At 40.3% G+C, this 20,163-nt stretch overlaps 1 protein-coding gene across 1 annotated transcript; it reads right to left on the reverse strand.

The window, feature by feature from the left end:
* Positions 1 to 256: 256 nt before the first annotated feature.
* Positions 257 to 17,806, reverse strand: CA4 (carbonic anhydrase 4). The gene is made up of 8 exons (XM_065732146.1): positions 17,636 to 17,806; positions 7,804 to 7,857; positions 6,888 to 7,058; positions 4,415 to 4,572; positions 3,746 to 3,838; positions 3,421 to 3,484; positions 2,781 to 2,944; positions 257 to 1,944 (listed from the first exon to the last, which is right to left on the reverse strand). The coding sequence occupies exons 1-8, from the start codon at positions 17,691 to 17,693 to the stop codon at positions 1,756 to 1,758; spliced, it is 951 nt and encodes a 316-aa protein (XP_065588218.1). The 5' UTR covers positions 17,694 to 17,806; the 3' UTR covers positions 257 to 1,755.
* Positions 17,807 to 20,163: the final 2,357 nt, after the last annotated feature.

Below are 20,163 nucleotides of genomic sequence, written 5' to 3' on the forward strand. Positions count from 1 at the left end.
AAAGCAGTTTTGTCAGGGACAAGTGGCACTCTGATGGCCAAGGTGCAGTAGAAGCTCCAGGAGCCTGCTGACATCAGTGATAGCCCAGTGTAGTACAATTCCCTCCCTTCCCTCAAACCACTCTGAGAAAAGGCAAACCTGACCATAAAACTCATGGAGAAAATAGGAGAAAGGGGCATATTCCTTTTCTTAATGAATCTTGTGTAGGTTCTTCTTCAGCAAAGGTAAAAGAAATAAAAACTACACCCAAAGAAGATACAGTATGTCTGTTCAGCTTTAATCTTTCTTTTATGTTTGCTTCTTCAAAGTTTTTCAGTTACTTAAAAATACAGTTAAGTTCCTAACCATTCCTCTAAATGTAACAAGGTAAGTTTGCTTTCCCATATTTTCTGAAGCTCATATTATTGATTGTTAAATAAGAAAATAACTTTTCTCCTTTGGTGATCTTAGTTGGCCACACTGTCATGATTTTCCTGAAAATGACTGTGTAGCCATAGTGTAAAATCGTCCTTGCAAACATTGCCCTAAAGAAAGTAGTCTAAATCCTCTAGAATGAAATGCTGTCTTGGGATGGATGGCCAAAATCTGAAGTTCTCAAAGCAGCTGCAGTGTGAATAGCACTGGCTGGAGTCAGCTTCGTCTGTCTTCAGAGAAAGAGCTGGAACAGTGCAAGGAAATCCCACACCCCAAAATATTGAGCTTTTCTGAATGTAACCGGGTAAGATCTGAAGAAATCAATTCTAATTGAAATCTTCTTACTGAAGCTATGGATGTTATCCATATGTATTTTGTGGATGTGTTATTCTTTGAAAAATCATAGAAATATTCACTCTGTTCAAACTGAAATTTAAGTGTTATAAAAAAGTACTGGGAGGAGCCACTTCTTGACTGGTTTCATTTCATTATAGAAATGAAAACTGTAAAGGATCTTGAAAGTGTCGTGTTCCGAACACAGCCCTGCAAAGAGAGGGAATTTCTGCACACGTGCAGTTAGAGTATGTGAACAAGCTTCCCTTTTCCTTCATAGCACATTGCATCAGCCATGGGCATCCTGGAATAGGATGTCATACTGGGCTGAATAAACAGATCCTGTAGAGAGACTTGATATGCAGAATCAGTAGGTTAGATGTAAGTAATCCAGTATCCTTACCTAAGAGTTAACTTTAGGTACTCTGGAAAAGGAAGGGGATAAAATGTGTTAGCACAGATGAGATTTGTTACGTGTCTTTCACTGGATAGAATGACCCAGGCATTGTCCAATTGCGTGAGCATTTTTATGCTCTGTATTTTTCCATCATGCAGGACAATGTAGGCATAGTAAGAACTCCTCCAGGTGTTTGTCTTCCTGACTTGAAATGCTGAATGTAAACACACTCCAGGAAAAAAAAGCCCACCCTCATAGGCACTTAAGAAGAGATTCCTCCTGAAAGTCCTCCACATAACTTGTAAAGTGTCCTTCCAGTGTTGTGTTAAAACTACAGCATTGCTGATAATCCAGCCTAATGTTTTCTTCAAGTGTTTTTAAGGTTTCAATCTTCATAGTTTCATCTTACAACTCCTTAGAATTTTTGAAATTTAGTGCAATGGATTCATTTTACATAGGAGCAGCAGCAGAAGTTGTTGGCTATTGTATGAAGGAGGAAGAGATAATATTCTATACTCAGATATAACTGAGGAGTCGGTGGTTAGAGAGAATACTTGATAGAAAAACAAAACAGAATAAAAGCCCAGAACATTGAATGAGGTGAGAACTGTTCATTGGAAGAGAGAATTCAGGATGCATGGAAGGATCAGAACCAGCACTAAGACCTTAGCAGGAGGCAGGAGGCTGCTGGCTCCAGACCAGTACACAGGTCGATCGTTCAGAAACTGAGCAGGCCGAAAATTTTCAGACATGAATGTTGAGTTATTCCCTCCGAAGTGAACTGTTGAGAACTGGGAAACCTGCAGATATTGGGGGGAAAAAGAAATGTCAAATTCTTTCTTTTCTTTGGAACGCTGGGAGTGCCTGATTCTGTGGTGGTGTTTTGATCTGTATGAACGCACTGCACCTTACAGGAAGCATTGTGATGGAGGCTACTGCTGGAGGTCACCCACTGATTTCAGTCTCGGAAATCACATGGGCTTCCTGTGTGAGCTGAATGCTTTTTGTCCAGCCCAAGGAGCTGGTTAGATCAGACCTCGTGACACACACGTCCTGTCCTTGTCTGTCACGTCACAGTGACACAACGTAAAAGGACAAGGTGTATGTGCCTCATTTCTTTGTTCCCTTAGAAGCTGGCACTGGAGTGAGATGCTCATTCCTGTGTGCTGTGCTACAGACGAGGCTGAGCCTTGCTCTTTGAATGAAATGATTGAGTACACTGCAAACAACAAACAGAGTGAAGGTGCTGGCTCTTGTCCAATTGCTGAGGTTCCATTCCAGGGCATCTTAATTGTTTTAATCATACACTCCGTCAGCTGAACAGTGTGCATTTTAGAGACAGTCATGACTCGGTCTCCTGTTCCTGTTTTTTGAGTGTTGATTTAACAGAGCTACTGTGATGCTGTCAAAACTGGCATTAGGAGAGTGTATGAATTTAACCTAATGCCAAACTTGTGTATGTTTGTCATAGCAACAAAACCTTGGGAACAGTTCTGCACCAGAGGGCTGTGGGCACAGCCCCGAGTTGCCAGAGCTCACAGGGTGAGTCCCTTCCAACTCACTCAAACACGAGTGAGCAAGCAGGCAGGCAAAGTCACGGGAAGCAGATCTTCCAGAGCATCCCTCTGTGACTTACCTGCAATAAACTGAGTGAAATTGGCTTCTCAAACACTGTCCAGATGACAGTCTCGTGGCAGTCAGGAGTGGTGAGGGAGCCCTCGTACCGATAGTACTTTAAGAGTTCATATACCGGCGGGAGAAGAGAGTTCAGTGGCAAAGGCTCCATCAATGATGATGTGTCTAGGCAAACCAGGCAGAAATACTGTTTTTAACAAGCACAGCTGAGGGCATTGTTCTTAAACATCTTCAACTGCACCTGCAGCTAATGGCTTTGTAAATCCTTATCCGTGTGCTCTCCCCAGGCTCACTGGGATGGTCACACCACACTGCTTGTGCAGTCCATGACCACTGCCTGCAAAATGCCACAGAGCTCGAAATATGAACACCTCTCTTATTAAAACAAACATTTGTCTTTGTTAAAATGTTCCTCTCCGTGCTTTTCTTCTCACTTCATTCTCCAGAAGCAGGAGTACTCATTCTGGTGCTTTGGTGTTCTTCATCTGCAGGTATGGAGAACTAGATTTTCTCCCACCTGGGTGCTTGACAAACGAACCTTAATCCTTTGCCTTTGAATTTTCAGGACTGGACCTTGAGTTACCTTATAGAACGTGTGCTCAAAATAAATAGATGTTAATTGAACAAGCCAAGTGTCTTACCTTTGACTGAAATATTATCTAATTCACTTATTAGGGTTGCATAGTTTTTATTCTCTTCATCAATCTGAAATGGAAATATTTTTATTTCAGATCATGTATTCCTCAGCAGGTGGTGATTTTAAATAAATTGTGAATGAAAGCCAGGAACCATAAAGGTAACAGCAGCAAACAGAACATGCAAAAAGATAAAGGAGCTATGTTTTGGCACTGCATGTCTGCAGAATTCAGGAAGGTTTAGGTCTTGGAATAATGTAACATTGCCACAGTGGTACCTGGCCAACTTGCCATTAGATTTGAGATAAAGGATTAGAATTTGGCCACCTACCTTTATAAAGAATGCCAGGACAGCTATACCATCTGCATAGTTCTTTGCATCTGCTAAATCCAAAGCATCTTCTTTTATGTGGACAATATGAAGCTGTAACGAGATAGTTAAGGCCAATTATGTGCTTGTTTTCCTCTGCAATTAGTGGCTTTAAGTGTAGCCTGGCTGCTTCTCTGCACTTTGTAGTAGAACAAGAGCTGCTTTCCCCACCCACTTATCAGAAGAAGTGCTCCGTGGATTGCAGCAACCCTCAATTTTCAGCTGTGTGGTTGAACAGTTAAACTTTTACTCTGTGTTTAACAGTGGGTGGTGGTGTCCTTTCACCAACCCATGTGTACTGGCAGCTTGTCTTGGCTTGGAGAGCATTTCATTTTTCTCAGATGTATAGGTCAGTTCATTGTGGCAGTCCCAGAAATGAATATACAGTCCGAATAAATGGTAATAAGACTATGCAGACGTGGAAATAGTTCTCCTCCCAAAAAGCAGCATAACTTCAGATTTGCTATCGTTACTGTGCCTTTGCTATGTCAACTCAGTACGTTTTCCTTAGTGTTCTGATTATGTATCACTGGTGATTCACAGGAAAACTGTCTGATACTTTTCATCTAACTGTTGTAAAAATACTGAGCGCTTTAGTTACGGCCCAAATCCACCAGCAGTCCCACCTACCTCCATAGCTTGCTTTTCTCCATCTATGCTGTGCTCTGACCCAGGAAAGTAGAGCTGTGCCTCTTGGGTCCCCCAGTGCAGGTGAAATTCTACCGCCTTGTATTTTCCATTCAGACCTCCGCCTCCAATTTTAGCATTCTTGTTCAATGTTACCTTAACTGGGGAAAATGAGTGAATAGTTTCTACAGTGTTCTCACCATACATTAATACATCAGACAGATTGAAGTGTACTCTGAAGTTCAGGTGTGGTTTTTCACACCAAGTGTTCCATGAGTTCAATTCTTCAGAAAATTCTTAAAACATGCTAGCTGAGATGGGTTTGAGATGAAAAGTAGGAATATCACAGCCTGCTTTCTGGTAATATGAAACAGCACTTGGGTGCTCCTCGTCTATGGCACAGGACCTGGATCTTCTATTTCCTTTTCTACCTAGGATTTGCTCTGTGGGCCTGAATGATTTGTTTATCCTCTTAATTGCTAAAGGACTGAGTTACTCATGACTTCATCTGCAGATGTAAGGAAATCAATTTGATAAGCAGTGCTGTATTCTATTCTGGGAAAGTGTTTTATAGCCTTTTATGGCTTTCATTTGTTTATTCTTTGGAGAGTTATCAGCTGCATTTTAAAGAAAGCAGGATAATAGATTGTCTGTTCTCGATTGCACAGGGGATGGTTCACTGCCATTACAACCCAGGAATTAGAGATGCATATCTCATTTGGTAGATCCTATACTTCTTCACTGTGCTCTCCATCAGTGTGCACAAACTTGTCTGCACTATAACATTTATAGACAGGGCTTAAAGACACTACCATCTAAACTCTATCTGATTCTGTTTTAATTTAGATTACTGCTACTACTTTAGACAAAGCATTAAGCCATTAATTTAATGTGAGGACAGATTCTCTGTTAACAGCAAAATCAAATTTTCCCCCAAAAGTATTCTCTATCTGTAGATTGCCATCATGTGTGTAAAGCACACTGTGTGCTTGAGACATCTAGTACATGCTTAGAAACCTGGCTTATTAAGCCCTGTACTTTTATTTTTTCCATAAGGAAGATGGTTTTGGCCTGGATTAAATCCCTGGTGATTTTGCTTCAGTTCTGAATTCCAAATGAGCTGGAAGCTTCTGTGAGTCACTTGGTTACTTGGCTTTTTTATCTTTAAGTGGATGTTAATGTATCTTTGTTGGCTTGGTTTATTTAGACTGTAGGACCTTTGAGACACTGACCTTCACTGTCTGCACATCACTGAACGTAATGATGGTCTAATCTCACGTAGAGCATTTAATTGCTGCTGTAATTTAAGCAATAGCAGTTTCAGTGTTGTTCTCACTGTAGCACAGGAATTGGTTGCACACAAAGGAAAGAGCCTCAAAAAGCCCACATGGAACTCTAATTCTTTTGCTTGATTGGAAACAACAAAAGTCCCGAACGATCTTTATGAATATTGATTTTTATGTAGAAGACATTACAGTGCACAGTGACTGTAATAAGGAGACTCCAAAATGTCATTCTGGAATATAAAATTTGTTAACCTGAATATTAGTGAGAAACCAACCATGGCTTTCTCTTACCATTTGTCAAAACACTGACCTTCTGAATGGGAATCTGCAGCTGTGGAATTCGACCCAGCTGTCTACGTGAACATATTTAACACTTACTACTTCCCCTTTTGAGCATTTGGCCATTAAAAGAGCACATCTGAGATTTTAAGAGTACCTGCAGATAGCTTTTCAGAAATTACTTCTTGCTGCATTTTTTTTAATGGTAAGTTGGCGTAATGTGGATGGAGCATCGTGGTTAGTACTGCCTCGAGTGGAAAGAAAAAGGTGAACCAGTGTTGAATTTCTACTCGTGGGTTTATTGAATACAGACTGAGTTTACCAAGTCAGAAAATAGCTGGTTGGCAGCCCCACACTGTATTACTTCCTCATTTTAAATAAAAACCAGGCAGAAACCTGAAAGGATTTCTGCTAGTTATTTACAGGACTAGCAAGACACGTGCACTGCAAACCAGTGGTTGAATGAGTTTCCCCAGTTGTATTCTTCAGCAGAATTCTTTCTTACACCAAAGCAAGTGTTAGAGAGAGCCCAGAAAGGATGGATATGTTCAGCAAATCTCATTACCTCTGCAAAATCAGTTACCTCTATGCCCACCTGCCACTTGCTTCTAGATGGTGTTAGGGGTTTCCTAGCTGTCTTCAGCTTTGTTCTATACATACGCATGGAATAAATTTTTGTTGAGATGCTCAAGGGCTGTGTTGAGGATCCAAACGTTAGATAATTACAGCCAAGTTACCAGAAAGCCTCGGTTCAGGTTTTCTGAAAGTTTTGGTTCTGAAGGAGGGGTGTGTAGCTTCTTTCTTTCCATTAGGTAGCAGCAGTGATGTGTAATAGCTTGCCCAGAGAAGGGAAAGGAGAGACAGTACAAATTCACAAATAAGTTCCTTGCAATGTATCTGACAGTACTTGCCTGTATGTCCATTATTCTCTATTGTCCATTTTGAAGATTCTTTCACATCGTAACCTTCAAAATACAGTGGCTTCAGGCTCCGGTCATGAATGACATTTTTGGTGACAATATTGATGGGTGACTGTTTGCTCCCTTTGCAGTTGGCACTGACTGCGTGCCAGTGTCGAGGGTCTATTTAAAAATAAAGAAAATATTATTTTTCTGTAGATTGAAATCCTTGATAAAGCCAGAACACCCAACAGCCAATGCACACTTGCCTGGGAATTCAGAAATATCTTTGAAAGAGAGGTCTTTGGATAGTGGGGATTTAATAAAGGAGCATTCTTAGCATATTATTTTTGTAGTTCTAAGAATTGTTAATATGATTCGAGAATGTTAACTGTAATAGGAAAACACAGACATAGAAATGTCTGTAAAATTAAAATATACTATTGCTGCAGTTGGCTGGTTGATTGGAAACTATAATAAAAATAAAGGAATTGATAGTGGTGATGGAGGTGTTGGGATTGAACTGCTGTTTCCAGCAAAGCTGTGTTCAGGGAGGGCAGGGCAGGGCACAGGGTTGAGCAAGAGAGCAGGCAGCCAGCATGGGTACAGCTGGTAAAATGAAGGATGCAGCTGTAAGGAACAAATAGGGGTTTCTCATAACTCTGTCCTCAAGAATTTAAATGTGTCTATATCCAGCTTGCTAGGATGGCTACCTCTGGAGAATATTTTTGTATTTGTAGCATTATCCTTGCTCAACACAAATGAATAGAGCAAGTACTGACATTTTTAAAACACCCTTCCTTAGGTACTCTACTTCTGTTTACCTAAAGTACAGTCACACAGCACTAAATGCAGCTGAGTGCATTGTGCCCTTTGTGAAGCAGAAGGGTCCAAACTCTAATGAGAGAAGCAAATTGTTGAGCAGTACCTTCACAGTCTGGCTGTTCTTTCTTCTGTGACAGGTAGCACCAATGTTGTCCAACTAATAAATTAATAAATAAACAAACATGGTCAGACATTCGAAATCAGATGAGTGAAAAACTGCACAAATTGCCCCTCCAAGAAGCAGACGTGGAATGGGTTTGCAACCTGCAGTCCTTAGGGAGTGATGAGGTTATGACTGGCTGTGCAGTTTTGACATCTGCTTGTTTTTTTCTGCCTAATTTTATTAGAATAAGCAATCTCATGTTTCTAATGTATAAACAATGACTGGTAAAAGTGAGTGCTTTGCTTGTAAATAAATCTTTATCTTGTTGCTAGACATCTCTTGGCAATGTGGGACGCACACCCAGGCCAGCTGGGTTCTGATATCAGGTACTTCAGAGGATAAAGTTAAAATCATGGCAACTCTCCTCTCTTTAGACCTCCTTCTGGCCCTAAATTAATCAGTTTACTGTTAATACTCCATCACAAAACTGTGATAGCACGAGTTATTAGACCAGTGGATGAGTTCCAGTTCTAAACCATTTGGTATTGAAACCTTGGCTCCAGCAGCTGATTGAGGAAAGGTTCTCCATCTGAATTTATGTAGTGTTGGAGTAAATATTGTCTTATCTGTACTCGTCATTGTTTCATTTACTTGGAAATTAACTTACTCAGGATGACTTACCTCACACTCTTTGCACAGGGTTGCACAAGATTGCACTTAAGTGCACCTTGTGCACTTAAAGGTTTTAAGTAACAAAGGGACTCATTTTCAGTAAGAAATGAAAACTCTTCATTCTAACTGAGCTGTGATCACACAGAGAAGGATACAGTTTTTCACTGGAAAGGCTTTTTCTTTGTCAGGAGAAATTTGAAGTTCAAAGGAATAGAACTGATTTAATTTAACTACAAGTTCATCTACTCAGGAAATTAAGGATTTTTTTTGTTTATAGCCCAATGTTTCAATGGTTATCTATGGTAGAAATGAATTTTAGATGGGTTTTAATGGGAATAGTTCTCTTTGCTTATTTAACTTTGATCAGTAACAATTCAAAACCTCTTATAATCATTATTAGCATCAGACTAATCAATTTATAGGAAGTGTTATGGAATGCCACGTGTCATTAGACTGCTAATAGCCATAATTTGTGACCTCTCATAACACATCTGCTGGAAGGCTCACAACTGCTTTTAATGCTTCTTATCAATAAGTGCCATCTTTCTATTATGTATTTAGGGGAAGTTATACATAAAACTTTGATGCAGAATCTGACAGTAACACATTTTTTTCAGGCCTGTGTGTACAAGCCAGTGGGCAGAGCTTCAGCAGTGCTGAGCAATTCCTTATCTCCACTAGGAAACAGCAGAACATTCCAAGTGCAGAATGTCACCAAGCACCAATATTGTAATCAATAAATGCTTGGTAAATAGTGGGTAAGCCAAGCTCCAAGCTTCACAATGCTTGATTATGTTTCAAATGTGTTAAAGTTTGCATGGATAAATGACAGCAGATGTTTTTAGAAACTGCCTTAGCCCAGTGGGTGTCTTGTTAAAGCATTTGCGTGTGCAGGCACAGCACTCTGGGACTGGGATGGGCTTTCTATGCAGGTTATATACACAGAGACCTTCAGGGGAAAAAGTGGTGCACTGTGGGAACGATCTGGTGCACATGTTTAAAGGTAGCAGCGTTTACGTGGCATGAGAGGCTAACTGGGTGCAAAGATTGGGCTCAGACGTTTTGGGATGTGAGTTATACTGAAGAGGAAAGTTGTCAGGTGAAAAATCAAGGTCATATGAGGTACTTCATTTATTTACTGTAAATGTTTGATACAAGGTTTACTGTTCTGGGTTTGTACACTGCCACAATGGGAGTGTGATTGTGACTTGGACATCAGAGCACTACTGCAATGCAGATTAAATTTTACAGCCAGTATGATTCACCTCTGTGAGGAAGTGCGGTCAGTCATTGCTCATTGGGGACAAGGCTGCAGAGCTTTTGGGTTATAACCATAGCATGATGAAAATCAAAGACCACCATGGGAAGCACTGAGTGAAGGTAACTACCATCACATGGTATTGTCAGTGGTCCTGATTCAATGCCTGTTTGAGAGGAGTGAAATGGGAGTTGGGATTGGAGCCCTTCATTGCTAAGACTGAGTTCAACCCTTGTCAAGTAAAGTGACCACCAAACTTATTACCAGCTGGCAAGAGTTTGGCACGTCCTCTCCAATATGCTTGTGAGTTTCAATCAAGTCTCAGTAGATCGACAGACATGCAGGGACGCAAAAAAATCTCTCAACCTGCACAACAAAATGCAGGGAAAAAGAACTTAAAATAAATCCAGACCATCAGTGGTACTCACATCCACCACCCTTGAGAATTCTTCCTTTCTCCTGTTCAATGAAACCTCCACCAAACAGACAGACAGTATCTAATTTTTGCAGACTTTTCACAAAACTCATAACATCTATGAAGTAACAAGGAGTTAGTCATGTTCTGTCAAGCAGTTACCATAGCTGTGATTTAGAAAGCTGGATTGTGTCAGGGGAATAGAGCAGAATATTCAGGAATTCATTGGAAAAAGGTCCTTAAAGCTGTTAAACCTTAAACAATGAGATAATTAAACACTGCAGAATGCAGCAAACAATGAATTAATGTTTCTCGTGAATGAGACTTCTTTTGGTGGTGGTAATGTGCCATTAGAGAACAGGATGTTTGCGTAGATACTGCTCAGGAAAAACCATAGTGCCATGTTCCATGTCACTTATGAGGAAAATTTGTATTTGTATTGGATTTTTCTTTGAATCAGATGCAATTGTTCCCTATGCCTATGGGCCTTGGGTTTACAATGGTCCTTCTTCCCCCCGGACTTGGTTTCTGAAGCAAGTAGGAAAGCTACTTGTCACATTCAGTTGGTTGTCTGTGGTCTGAGGTATGATTATGCCCTAAGGTATGTTGTCTAGTCTAGTTCTGATTGTCTAGGTGGCTCCTGCCACTTCCTGCAGGAGACTTTTCCACCGTCTATTAGACTTCACTGTCAGGAAATGTTTCCTGTTTAAAAGCTTACATTTTCCACTTGCTTATCTGCATCCCATCACTCCTAGAAATATCATTGCACCACCCTAAACAATTCTTTTTCCTCCCTGGTGTTTACAACGTTCAGATAGTTCCTTCATAATCTGTAATTCCTGTTCTTGCTGTGTCCATCCTTTGTCCCATCCCGTGACAACCTGCCCTTCACCTTTCTGCTTCAGTCTTTCCCCCTCTCTTTCTCTGAAGCTTCTTTCTCACATTCCTCTGATCCCACTCTTCCACTCAAACCTCAGCTATCCCCTCTCTTCTTTCATGTTGTTTACTTTACAGCCCAGAAAAATACAGCAGATTTTTTTTTGTGGGAGTTTTGTTTACTTTTGCAGCTGAGGTGCTGAAACCATTGCTGCAATATCAGCAGCACTGCAGGATGCTACAGATTATTCTCATAGATTTTATTAGCTTGTTAGCTAACAGATGAGCATCTTTATTTAGGAAAGCATTAGATCCTGGGCAGGATTTCCAGCAGCTCCTTGTCTCATCGACATTAACTTGAGACTTTTGTGTTGTTGTTGCTATTGAAAGTACATGATTCAGTATACACATGCATTCAGTGCACGTATACCTGTACACTCAGACTTAAAATTGCTGTTATATCTGTGTCTGGCTCTTATGCTGTATTATGTACTCTTGACTTATGTTACAGTGCACCATATAATAGGTGTTACTCTGGCTTTGCTGAGTTCTAGTTTACAGCAGGGCTGCACTGGGCTGAAGGCCTCCTCTTCCTTCACAGACTTCAAGACGGTTAAATTTAGGGAGTCTCTCTTGGCAAATAAGCAGCCCTACTTATCTCTGCTTCTTCCTTGTCAAATTTACAACTGATTTCCTGACCAAAGCTGTTTTTTGGCACCAGAACAGCTGTAAAACAATACAATTACGTATTGTTTTCATTTTATTGTAAATGTTTTCAATTGTTTTAGCTATCAAGCCCAGCTTGGAAGCCAGAGGAAAAAATTCCTTCAGTTGAGAACTCCCTCTTCTGTTCACTTACGCAGCTGGATGGGAGAGGACAGTGCTTCTGGCTGGAAGCCAGAGAGTGAACAGTTTGCTAATGTGCCATTGTGTGATCTAGGAAAAGACCCTTAAGCTCTTTGGACAATGGTCGGACTGCCTGAATTCCTTACTTTGTCCAGCTTGTTCCCCACTCACTGCCCCACCTGGACCTGCCTGGAAGCCTGCATCTGAGACCAGTGGTGCTCAGGCTGGCTGAAAATCGCCCTTTTAATTTGCCTATCTGCAGAAGAAAGTTAATTAAACCATTTCTAACCTTTGAATAAGGTGCTTGGCCATCTCATGATCGACTGACTGATTGCTAGCTGTTTCTATGAAACGTATTTCATCTCTTGAAATGGAAATAACCTTTATGCCACTAACAGCCGAAGTACTGAGACAGTAAGAATACCCTCTGTGGCTCTTTAAAACCCCTCCTCTTTCTCATTCACTGACTGACTCCTTTGTTTGCCCCTGGAGATCTTGTCACCCTCTTTCAGCCGTGTCCTCTGACGATTCCTTGTTCCTGAGATGCACAGCTGATAGCACCTCCTGCCTCGCAGAAAGCCCAGGCTGCCCTGAATGCCACAGCTGCCATGGCTGCAGTGTGCCTGATGCAGGCTGATCCCTTTGGCCCTTCCTATGAGAACTGCAAGTGCTGGTTTTGCACAAAGTGTATTTTTAGCTTTGGTCTATGTTGGGACAATTCTATTTTTAGCTGGCTTTGAGAAACTTATTATCTTTAGTACAAAAGACCAAGCAACTTAAGTGCAAGCGGAATCTAAGTCTGTCTTCCTAATTAATGAGGTTGCTAAACACAAACTAAGCATGTATATATCTGTCTTTGTATATGGTTTTATGTACTACTCATTCTCAGGAAGTCCTCATCAACCATTTTGACAGGCAAAATCAGTCCCAAATGTTTACCTTTACATGCACATATCTCTAACCTTGTTAAAACAGATGGTAGCGACCATTCATCTCTCTTCTATTCGCTTTTACTTGGAAATGTTCTTTTCATAATGTTATGCATCCATACGTATGTGCTTTCCAACCCATTACGGGGACATAATTAGACTCAGAGATAAACTTTACTATGGTGATGAGGGGACTACATCTGATTTGAGTGTGGTGTTTATAACTTGCACATGTGTACATAAATCACATGCTCAGTGAAGTCATACTCTGTAACACCTACAAGCTAAAGGGGATTATAGAGGTTGAGAGGTTCTAGCTTTACACTATAAATACCTACAAATGTCTTCCTTTGTGTCACATAGTGAGGAAGATAATTTTAACTGCTGTAACCTCTGTCATATATGTCTATCCTCATAAATCTGCTGTATCAAAAAAGGAAGCTGACTTTTTACAAGAATAGAGTATCCAGGGCTAAGGTAATAGCTTCTGTGGGGAGTTTTGCTTTGCTTTGTTTACAGCAGAGCAGTGTCAAACTCAAGCAATATCTTTTTGAGTATTTTTAAAGTTTAATTCAAACAAGTTACTTTCTGGTTTTGGAGCCCTTACTGTAATGTTCTGTGCTGGATTTATGCTGACTGATCCTGCAGCTAGATGTTAGTAATCTAACAACTGGCCATTGGGAATGCTCCACACCCCATTAACAAAGCATCACCTATAACGTCTCAGACGGGAAGAAAAAAACCACGTGTATTTACATGGTGACAGACACACAGATGAGAAACTGAACCACCTAGCATGCCTTGAAGACCTCGAAGCTCATGCTAGTTGTTTGGACAGCTAAGAGGAAGGTGTTTCATGAAGCACCTGTCCCTGAAAATGCTTATCTGCTTCCAGTTTTCATAATCCAAATGTAAAATCTATGGGGAGCCGCAGTTCAGTTTTAAGTATCAGTGCACAGCTTGCATTGTGTAAAGGTTAATCCAATGGTTTTTGCTGTACGAGAAAGAAAAGTAATTTATAAGCTGAAGTAATGTCATTTGTCACCAGTGAATACCTCCTATGTATGTCTTCTATGATGCTCCTTTCCTTCCCACAGAGCTGAAGCGAATAGCAGCTGGAACTTTCCTGGCTTGAATGCTGAGAAGGACAAGTTGATGCAGCACACTGCAGTTTTGCATGAGGATCTGCTGAACGGTGAGTTCATACGAATTGATAACAATGTGGTGCATCACCCTGGTCAAGGTGATCTTTAAATTGAGCATTGATGATGCAACTGAGTCCACTGCGTATACAGAAAACTGCCCACTCATTACATGGCACCAGAAACAGGCTGCTAGCTATGGAACAATGGTTTTTGAACTTGGAGCTGTGATGCCCTTGAATGCACCAATGTAGTGAAAAGTTTGTCTGCTCAAGAGCATCAGTTCCTGCCATCTTAGACGCAGCAGTCATTCATAGCAGTCACTGCTCAGCAGTTCAGACAGTCGTGCTTGGGGCCAAGGGGCAGATTTTGGTTTAAGGTGCAGTGGAGTCAGAGGTGATCTTATAAATTTACATGTGTAATTCTGAAAGTGAAAGTCAGGATCTGCAGATGAATTTAAGTTACAAGATGTGACTAAACAGTGCATACTCTTGAACAACTTCACACATAGACTAATGCGAAGAGAATCAAAGCATTCTTGCTCTGACATAATTGATTCCTATGTGGGTAAATTTGGATGCTACTACTGGCTGGCTACAGAAATGAACAGAGTTAAAAGCATTTCAAATGTCATTCCATATGTGGCTCTAATGTTGTCTTGTAGTTGCCTTTCACGAGTCCTCAAACAATGTGCAATGTTGTTTCCTTGCCTGCTGAGCTTGATTCCCTGTCTCCCCAAAATAAAACAGGCTGTTACAGCTAAATGAACAGCCACTCTATCTCATCTGCTGCTTTGGCACAAGTGCATTTCTGTCTTGTGCTGAAGGAATGAGAAAGCAGTTGTTACAGTGCCATACCTCTTTGTGCCTTTATCATAAGCTGTGGAAGGAAATAAGTGCACTCTGAGATTACAGGATTTGCATCCTTAGAGATCCTAGTCAAGCAGTCTATGCCCGTTCTTCTCACATCCATAAAACCCCTTCAGTTGTAACCCAATTATGAAACTCACAATGAATATGACAGTGGAGCAAGCTATCCTAAGTTGCACCTCTATTGACAGTAACAGTCCCTTTTATAGTGCTAAAATTTAATTGCAAGTCCTGTATTTAATGGAAAAGTTTGTCAGTAAAATGTTCTTAGTTTTGAAGGTGTTGAGCACTAAGTGCTGTTACTGGTTAATCACAATGGCAGAGCTAGAAAACTCTCTGCCTTCTGTGTGTACAGATATCTGGCTGTATAGAGAGGGAAGAGCAGTATCAGTGGGTGTCTCTCGCTCTCAGTGCATGTTCAGCAATTTGTTAAATGTGGCCTCTTCTTTCTTCTTGCATACAATGGATCTGACAGTGATGGTATGCACTGATAAATATGGACTATGGCATACACCAATAAATATGGACTATGGCAGGCACTCACAGATAAGGCACCGACAGTATTTTGGCAATTTGAATGATTTTTCACGGAAGAAAAAAATAGAAGAGAGACGGAAGCCCTAAGAAACATATCCTGCATGACAATCATAACTAGGGATCAAAAGTCTATCTGTACTGAGATAGCCCATGTAACTTGTTTGAGATAATACCAGGGTTCATTCCATTCCTCTTAAAGAAACTTATTTTTCAGTAGCTTGTGAACCTGGCTCTAGCTTCAATACAAAACTTCTAGATGGAAATATACTACTGTCTGCTACAACTGCTGTCCTCTGAACGGCACTAGAATGAATTTACCTTTAATAGAACCTCTCTCTCAAAACGTTTGGAAAGTTTCTGATGTAATATTGTAGATATTTTGCTTCACTTCTGTTTGTCTAATAGAGGTCCCAGAGGGTCATTGATCTCTCAGAGGAGTCAAGCAAGTGTTCTGAGGTGCCTCAGTGCCAACATCAATACACTGAGATCCATATCAATCAGTGAAAGAGATGCTGAACAGAGATTCAAGATGGATAGTTTCTCTTCCTGGTGCTGGTTGGTTGGTCCCTGGGCAGGTGTCTGCACCTACGTGCCTCAGTTTCTATTCTGTAATCTAGGGATAATGAGGTTTGCTTCCTTATAAAGTCCTGTAAGGACTGCTAGCAATATATTTAAAAATAATAATAATTTCTACACTGAGATACTAAGACAGATAAGATTGAAAGCAACTGAACAGATGAGCAACTATCAACATTGGCTATTTAAGTGTGGTGAATTTTGAGGCTCAAAAATCATGGCTTCTTGAAATGTCTAGCCTCTGGCATAGTGTAATGTACCCTGTGAAGCTTCCACCTCAGGAAAGGATTTGGAAAGGAAGGTGAGAGAAGAGCAAGTTTCTTGAGCATTAAAGGTTGTGCCATTAATTCTACGCTCAGAAAAGAAAGTAGAAATTGTAATGGTTTGTGGGGAAAAAAGGATCAAAACATACTACACTCATTTCCTGTGTTAATCCCTTCTGCTGAAATACTGCTAAAATGCTAATGCTATAATACCTATATGGGTTTTTTAAGTGGTCTTCTGAGATCCTGAAATAAATGCCTTAACAGAACAGCAAATTTAGCAAAATATTAATTAATCAGTAATAGATTTCTATCGAGCAAATAGTTGTAGACTTTGGAAGAGCAAAGGTTCACTGTGCTTTTTTGTACCTGTCCTACATGTGGAAGCCTCCAGAGACAGAAGAGCTACAAAACACAGACTAAGGAAGAGAGGAGATGTTTGAGCTGTGAGGTATGGATCTGGAAACAGCAAGCTACTCAGGCATGGTTATGGAGCATTCAGAACAGAAAAATAAAATGTGGGAAACACCACAGTTACCCCAATGCTTATGCAGTGCTCAAGGTACTGTCTGAGTAGCTCAGCCCTCTGTTACTTTAAGTCTGGAAACCGAATCTTGAGCTGCTTTAAAACCATGTCTCATAATAGGCTCTTGGTGCAGTGCTTCCCTCTGATACCTCTGATAATACTGTATCTCTTTTTTTTTTCCCTTAATGCAGTCCTGTCTATTTTAGTGCAAACAATAGATCCTTCATTATATTAAGGACTGCAATGTTTATTTTTAATTTTGCGACTGTGTGCTGATATTTACATAAGAAAGGGTACTTATTCAATGTTATAGAGCTGCTGATTTAATAGAAGCATAAAAATATCTTCTGCATTTTTCAATACTAATTACAGATCGCTATTTAATCTAGTCATTGTAAGTGCACAGTGTGCTTATGTACATAGTGCACAGAGTGCAAAAATAGATGGACCTGCTGGGCTAATGCAGCAAAAGACATATTGTTCTTTCTCAGTTGGCAACTACAAGAATTTAATCTCACAAATGACAAAGCAATATGAGTAGAAATCTAAAATAAGCTATTTGAAATTTCAAGAAGTATATTCTCAAAATTATTTTACGTATTTGTTGATTTTTTCTGTATATACACGCAAACAAGCACAGGGATCAAGCCAAACCCCATTGATTTTTCTTGGAGGAGGAAGGTAACTAGAATTTCTAAAGGTAAAAAAAAAAACACAAAACCACAACACTCATTCATTCATGAGAGAAATCTGTATTTGATATTTTCCCACAAATGAAAAAGGCAGAGAAATAAATAAAACATGATTCAGTTTTCATATAGAAGAACTAGAGAGTTTGCCCTGTAAGCTCCAATACTCAGAAACAAATCACAAATAAGAGTAACCTTGGTATATGGGGTTAGAAATAACAGGCAAGGACTTACCTACTGCCTCTGTCTTGAGAATGTGCAGAGAGAAGAGAACAAGGAACAGCAATTCCATTATCTATTTTAAATAGGCTCAGTGTTGAAACCAGAATTGATTAGACTTCTTAGTATGTGATCATATTTCTGCTCTCAGTTTTATACTGGAGTAAGTAGTCCTGGACAGACCTGAAAGCCATAGCCAGGAAGGTGAACTCCTCCCCCTTGTAATTTCCCCAGAATTACTCTACTCATGCTCTGCCTAAATTTATTCATTTCTCCAAAATGAATGGCAAAAGGAATAGGGTTTTCTAGCACTAAACAAGTATCCTGCAGTGAATAGCTAAGACTTTGCAACCTATGCACATCTAGTAACCCATTCATAAAATGTCACATTTTTATTTACTGGTAGCTTTTTCTCTGAGAGACCACATGATTTTCAGACTAATTGTGAATGTATGCATTTAGGTTAGTGTTCTGTTTCCAAAAATTTCAGCAGCACACAGCAGCAACCCTACAAACAGCAGACTGGGGTAACTGCAGGATGAGATTTCTGTGTACAGTGACAGGAAAGGTTTAGTATGTGGCATACCAGCTCTTTTCTCACATATGATTTTGCATTTAGTGGATTAATAGAGACCACGCTACTTTTTTTTTCCTTTAAGTACTCTTTCTTAATGTTCCTGTATATATAAATATATATATGTGTGTACATATGCATATATGTATATATTGTATGCACTCTGTTATACTATATGCTATAGTATATTTTTTTTCTGCCATCCTTTCCTTCCTATCTGAATGCTTTAATTCCAAGTGTCTGATTCAGTGCAATTCAGGCTTTATGTTCAGCAAACAAAGGTGTGTACACAAGAGTGGCACTGCTACTTTTTGATCTATAGTTTCTGTTATGCACACATTTTCTATTTTTCTTTTGGGACTGGATTTTGATACAGCTGAGGATGAAAACAAATTGGGGAATGCAAATTCTCCCATTCTTCCAAATGCTTCTCTCTCCATGGGTGTGCCACCCAAATCCTGGATTGAGTGCAAGTAGAGCAGGATGCTTGACTCAGTGCCTCCCCAGGAAGGGGTGTAAAGTTTATGGAGTGGCATGATGTTGACTGATCACTGCAGAGCTTTATGCCTTTACCAAAAGCTGTGGGCTCTCAGGTGAAGGGCAAGGCTGCTGTGGTGTTAGTAATGGGGTCACACGGGATCAGGCCTGTAGTAACAATGGGAAATCTGACAGCTGACTTATAAGCAGGTGTTTATTCATAAAAAAGATAGCTATAAATAACATTCCAACAATGCAGATTTGCTGGGTAGTGTTTTTCCATCCAGGATTAGATAGCTTAAAACACGAACAGACAATGATTTGCCTAGCACATGGTGCTAAGATAAATAGTTACTGCAGTGATAAGAACAATAAGGGAATTCATTACATTTTTGAACTTCCTAGTTCAGCAATCTCTGTGGAGCTATCTAAGCAAGGTGCATGCTGAGCACGTAGAGGGGAGCACGGCCGTGAACGTGGCCGTGTCAGGTGCCAGCCTTCAAGGGCACCCACAAGATGTTTTACTTTTGGGCTTTTCTCTTTTTATATCCCGGCGATGGTCTTCAGGCAGAGACCTTAATCAAAGCTCTTTGATAAAAGCTTTTTTTCACTTCACTTGTGTTTAGCTTTCTGAAAGCTGAGAGCTTCCTGGAAACACTCTGATTAGGGCAGAAATATCTAAGGGTTAAAAACTTTGTTCTTGAAATTCAGGATCCCTTCTTTTAATTTTTCCTCTTATAAGCCTTGCAGCTTCTCACTCTTTAAGTGGTAATAATTTGCACTGCAGTCACTTTTATTTGTGCTAGAAAGCGTGTTTAAACTCAGTGAAAAATATTCCCTAACCATATGAAGTTTACAATCTAAATAATGAGGACAGGCATAATCTTTTCATCTCATCAAACCTACCTGACCGGTGCTCTGTTATCAGTTTTCTCTGACATCTTTGCACCTTTGAATATTTTTCTAAGGAGTTGCACTGCAGGTGGGTTTTCCATAAAGGTCATTGGACATTGGACCTAAATACATGTAAGGATCCATGTCAGAGAAAGCAAAGAGACAAAGTTTAGCAGGATTCATAAAACTGGAGGTTATTTTTTTTTTTCAGGCAGTATGATTGCAGCTGTGTCCATAGCTACAGGATGGATAAGAGCAGGAGGGAACATCAGAAACAGTGAGTTATTTCCCTGTCTGGTTTATGAAATGCGTGAGATCCAGCCTTAGCCTGCCACTACCAAAAGGGCTTCACAGGACATTCGGAGGGACTGACGTGACATCTAATGAAGCTTACATATGTCTGAGCCAAATGACACTACCATGTGCTGCAGAAAGGAAGTCTAGAGCTGTTCATGGCCTCCCAGGCAAATGATTGCAGTTCCTCTGTACCCGGCAGCACGGAGAGGACAGGATGAGAGCAGGTTGGAGCTGACTCTCTGTTCAAAGCCAGGGCAGTGGCACTGCTCTTTCTGCTGGGGAGCTGGGCTGAACATACTCT

This window comes from Cyrtonyx montezumae, unplaced genomic scaffold, assembly GCF_038088225.1.
Source record: "Cyrtonyx montezumae isolate F1298 unplaced genomic scaffold, pur_monq_1.0 scaffold_15, whole genome shotgun sequence".
Classification (NCBI taxonomy): Eukaryota; Metazoa; Chordata; class Aves; order Galliformes; family Odontophoridae; genus Cyrtonyx; species Cyrtonyx montezumae.

What these genes read in the sequence shown, in the direction of transcription:
- CA4 (XM_065732146.1), bottom strand. Translation starts at nt 17,693, where the DNA reads ATGGAATTGCTGTTCCTTGTTCTCTTCTCTCTGCACATTCTCAAGACA. An exon ending in AGAGAATAATGGACATACAG is followed by an intron (nt 4,573 to 6,887) that starts GCAAGTACTGTC and finishes CATTTTCCCCAG; the next exon opens with TTAAGGTAACATTGAACAAG. An exon ending in TCCTGGCATTCTTTATAAAG is followed by an intron (nt 3,485 to 3,745) that starts GTAGGTGGCCAA and finishes TTTCCATTTCAG; the next exon opens with ATTGATGAAGAGAATAAAAA.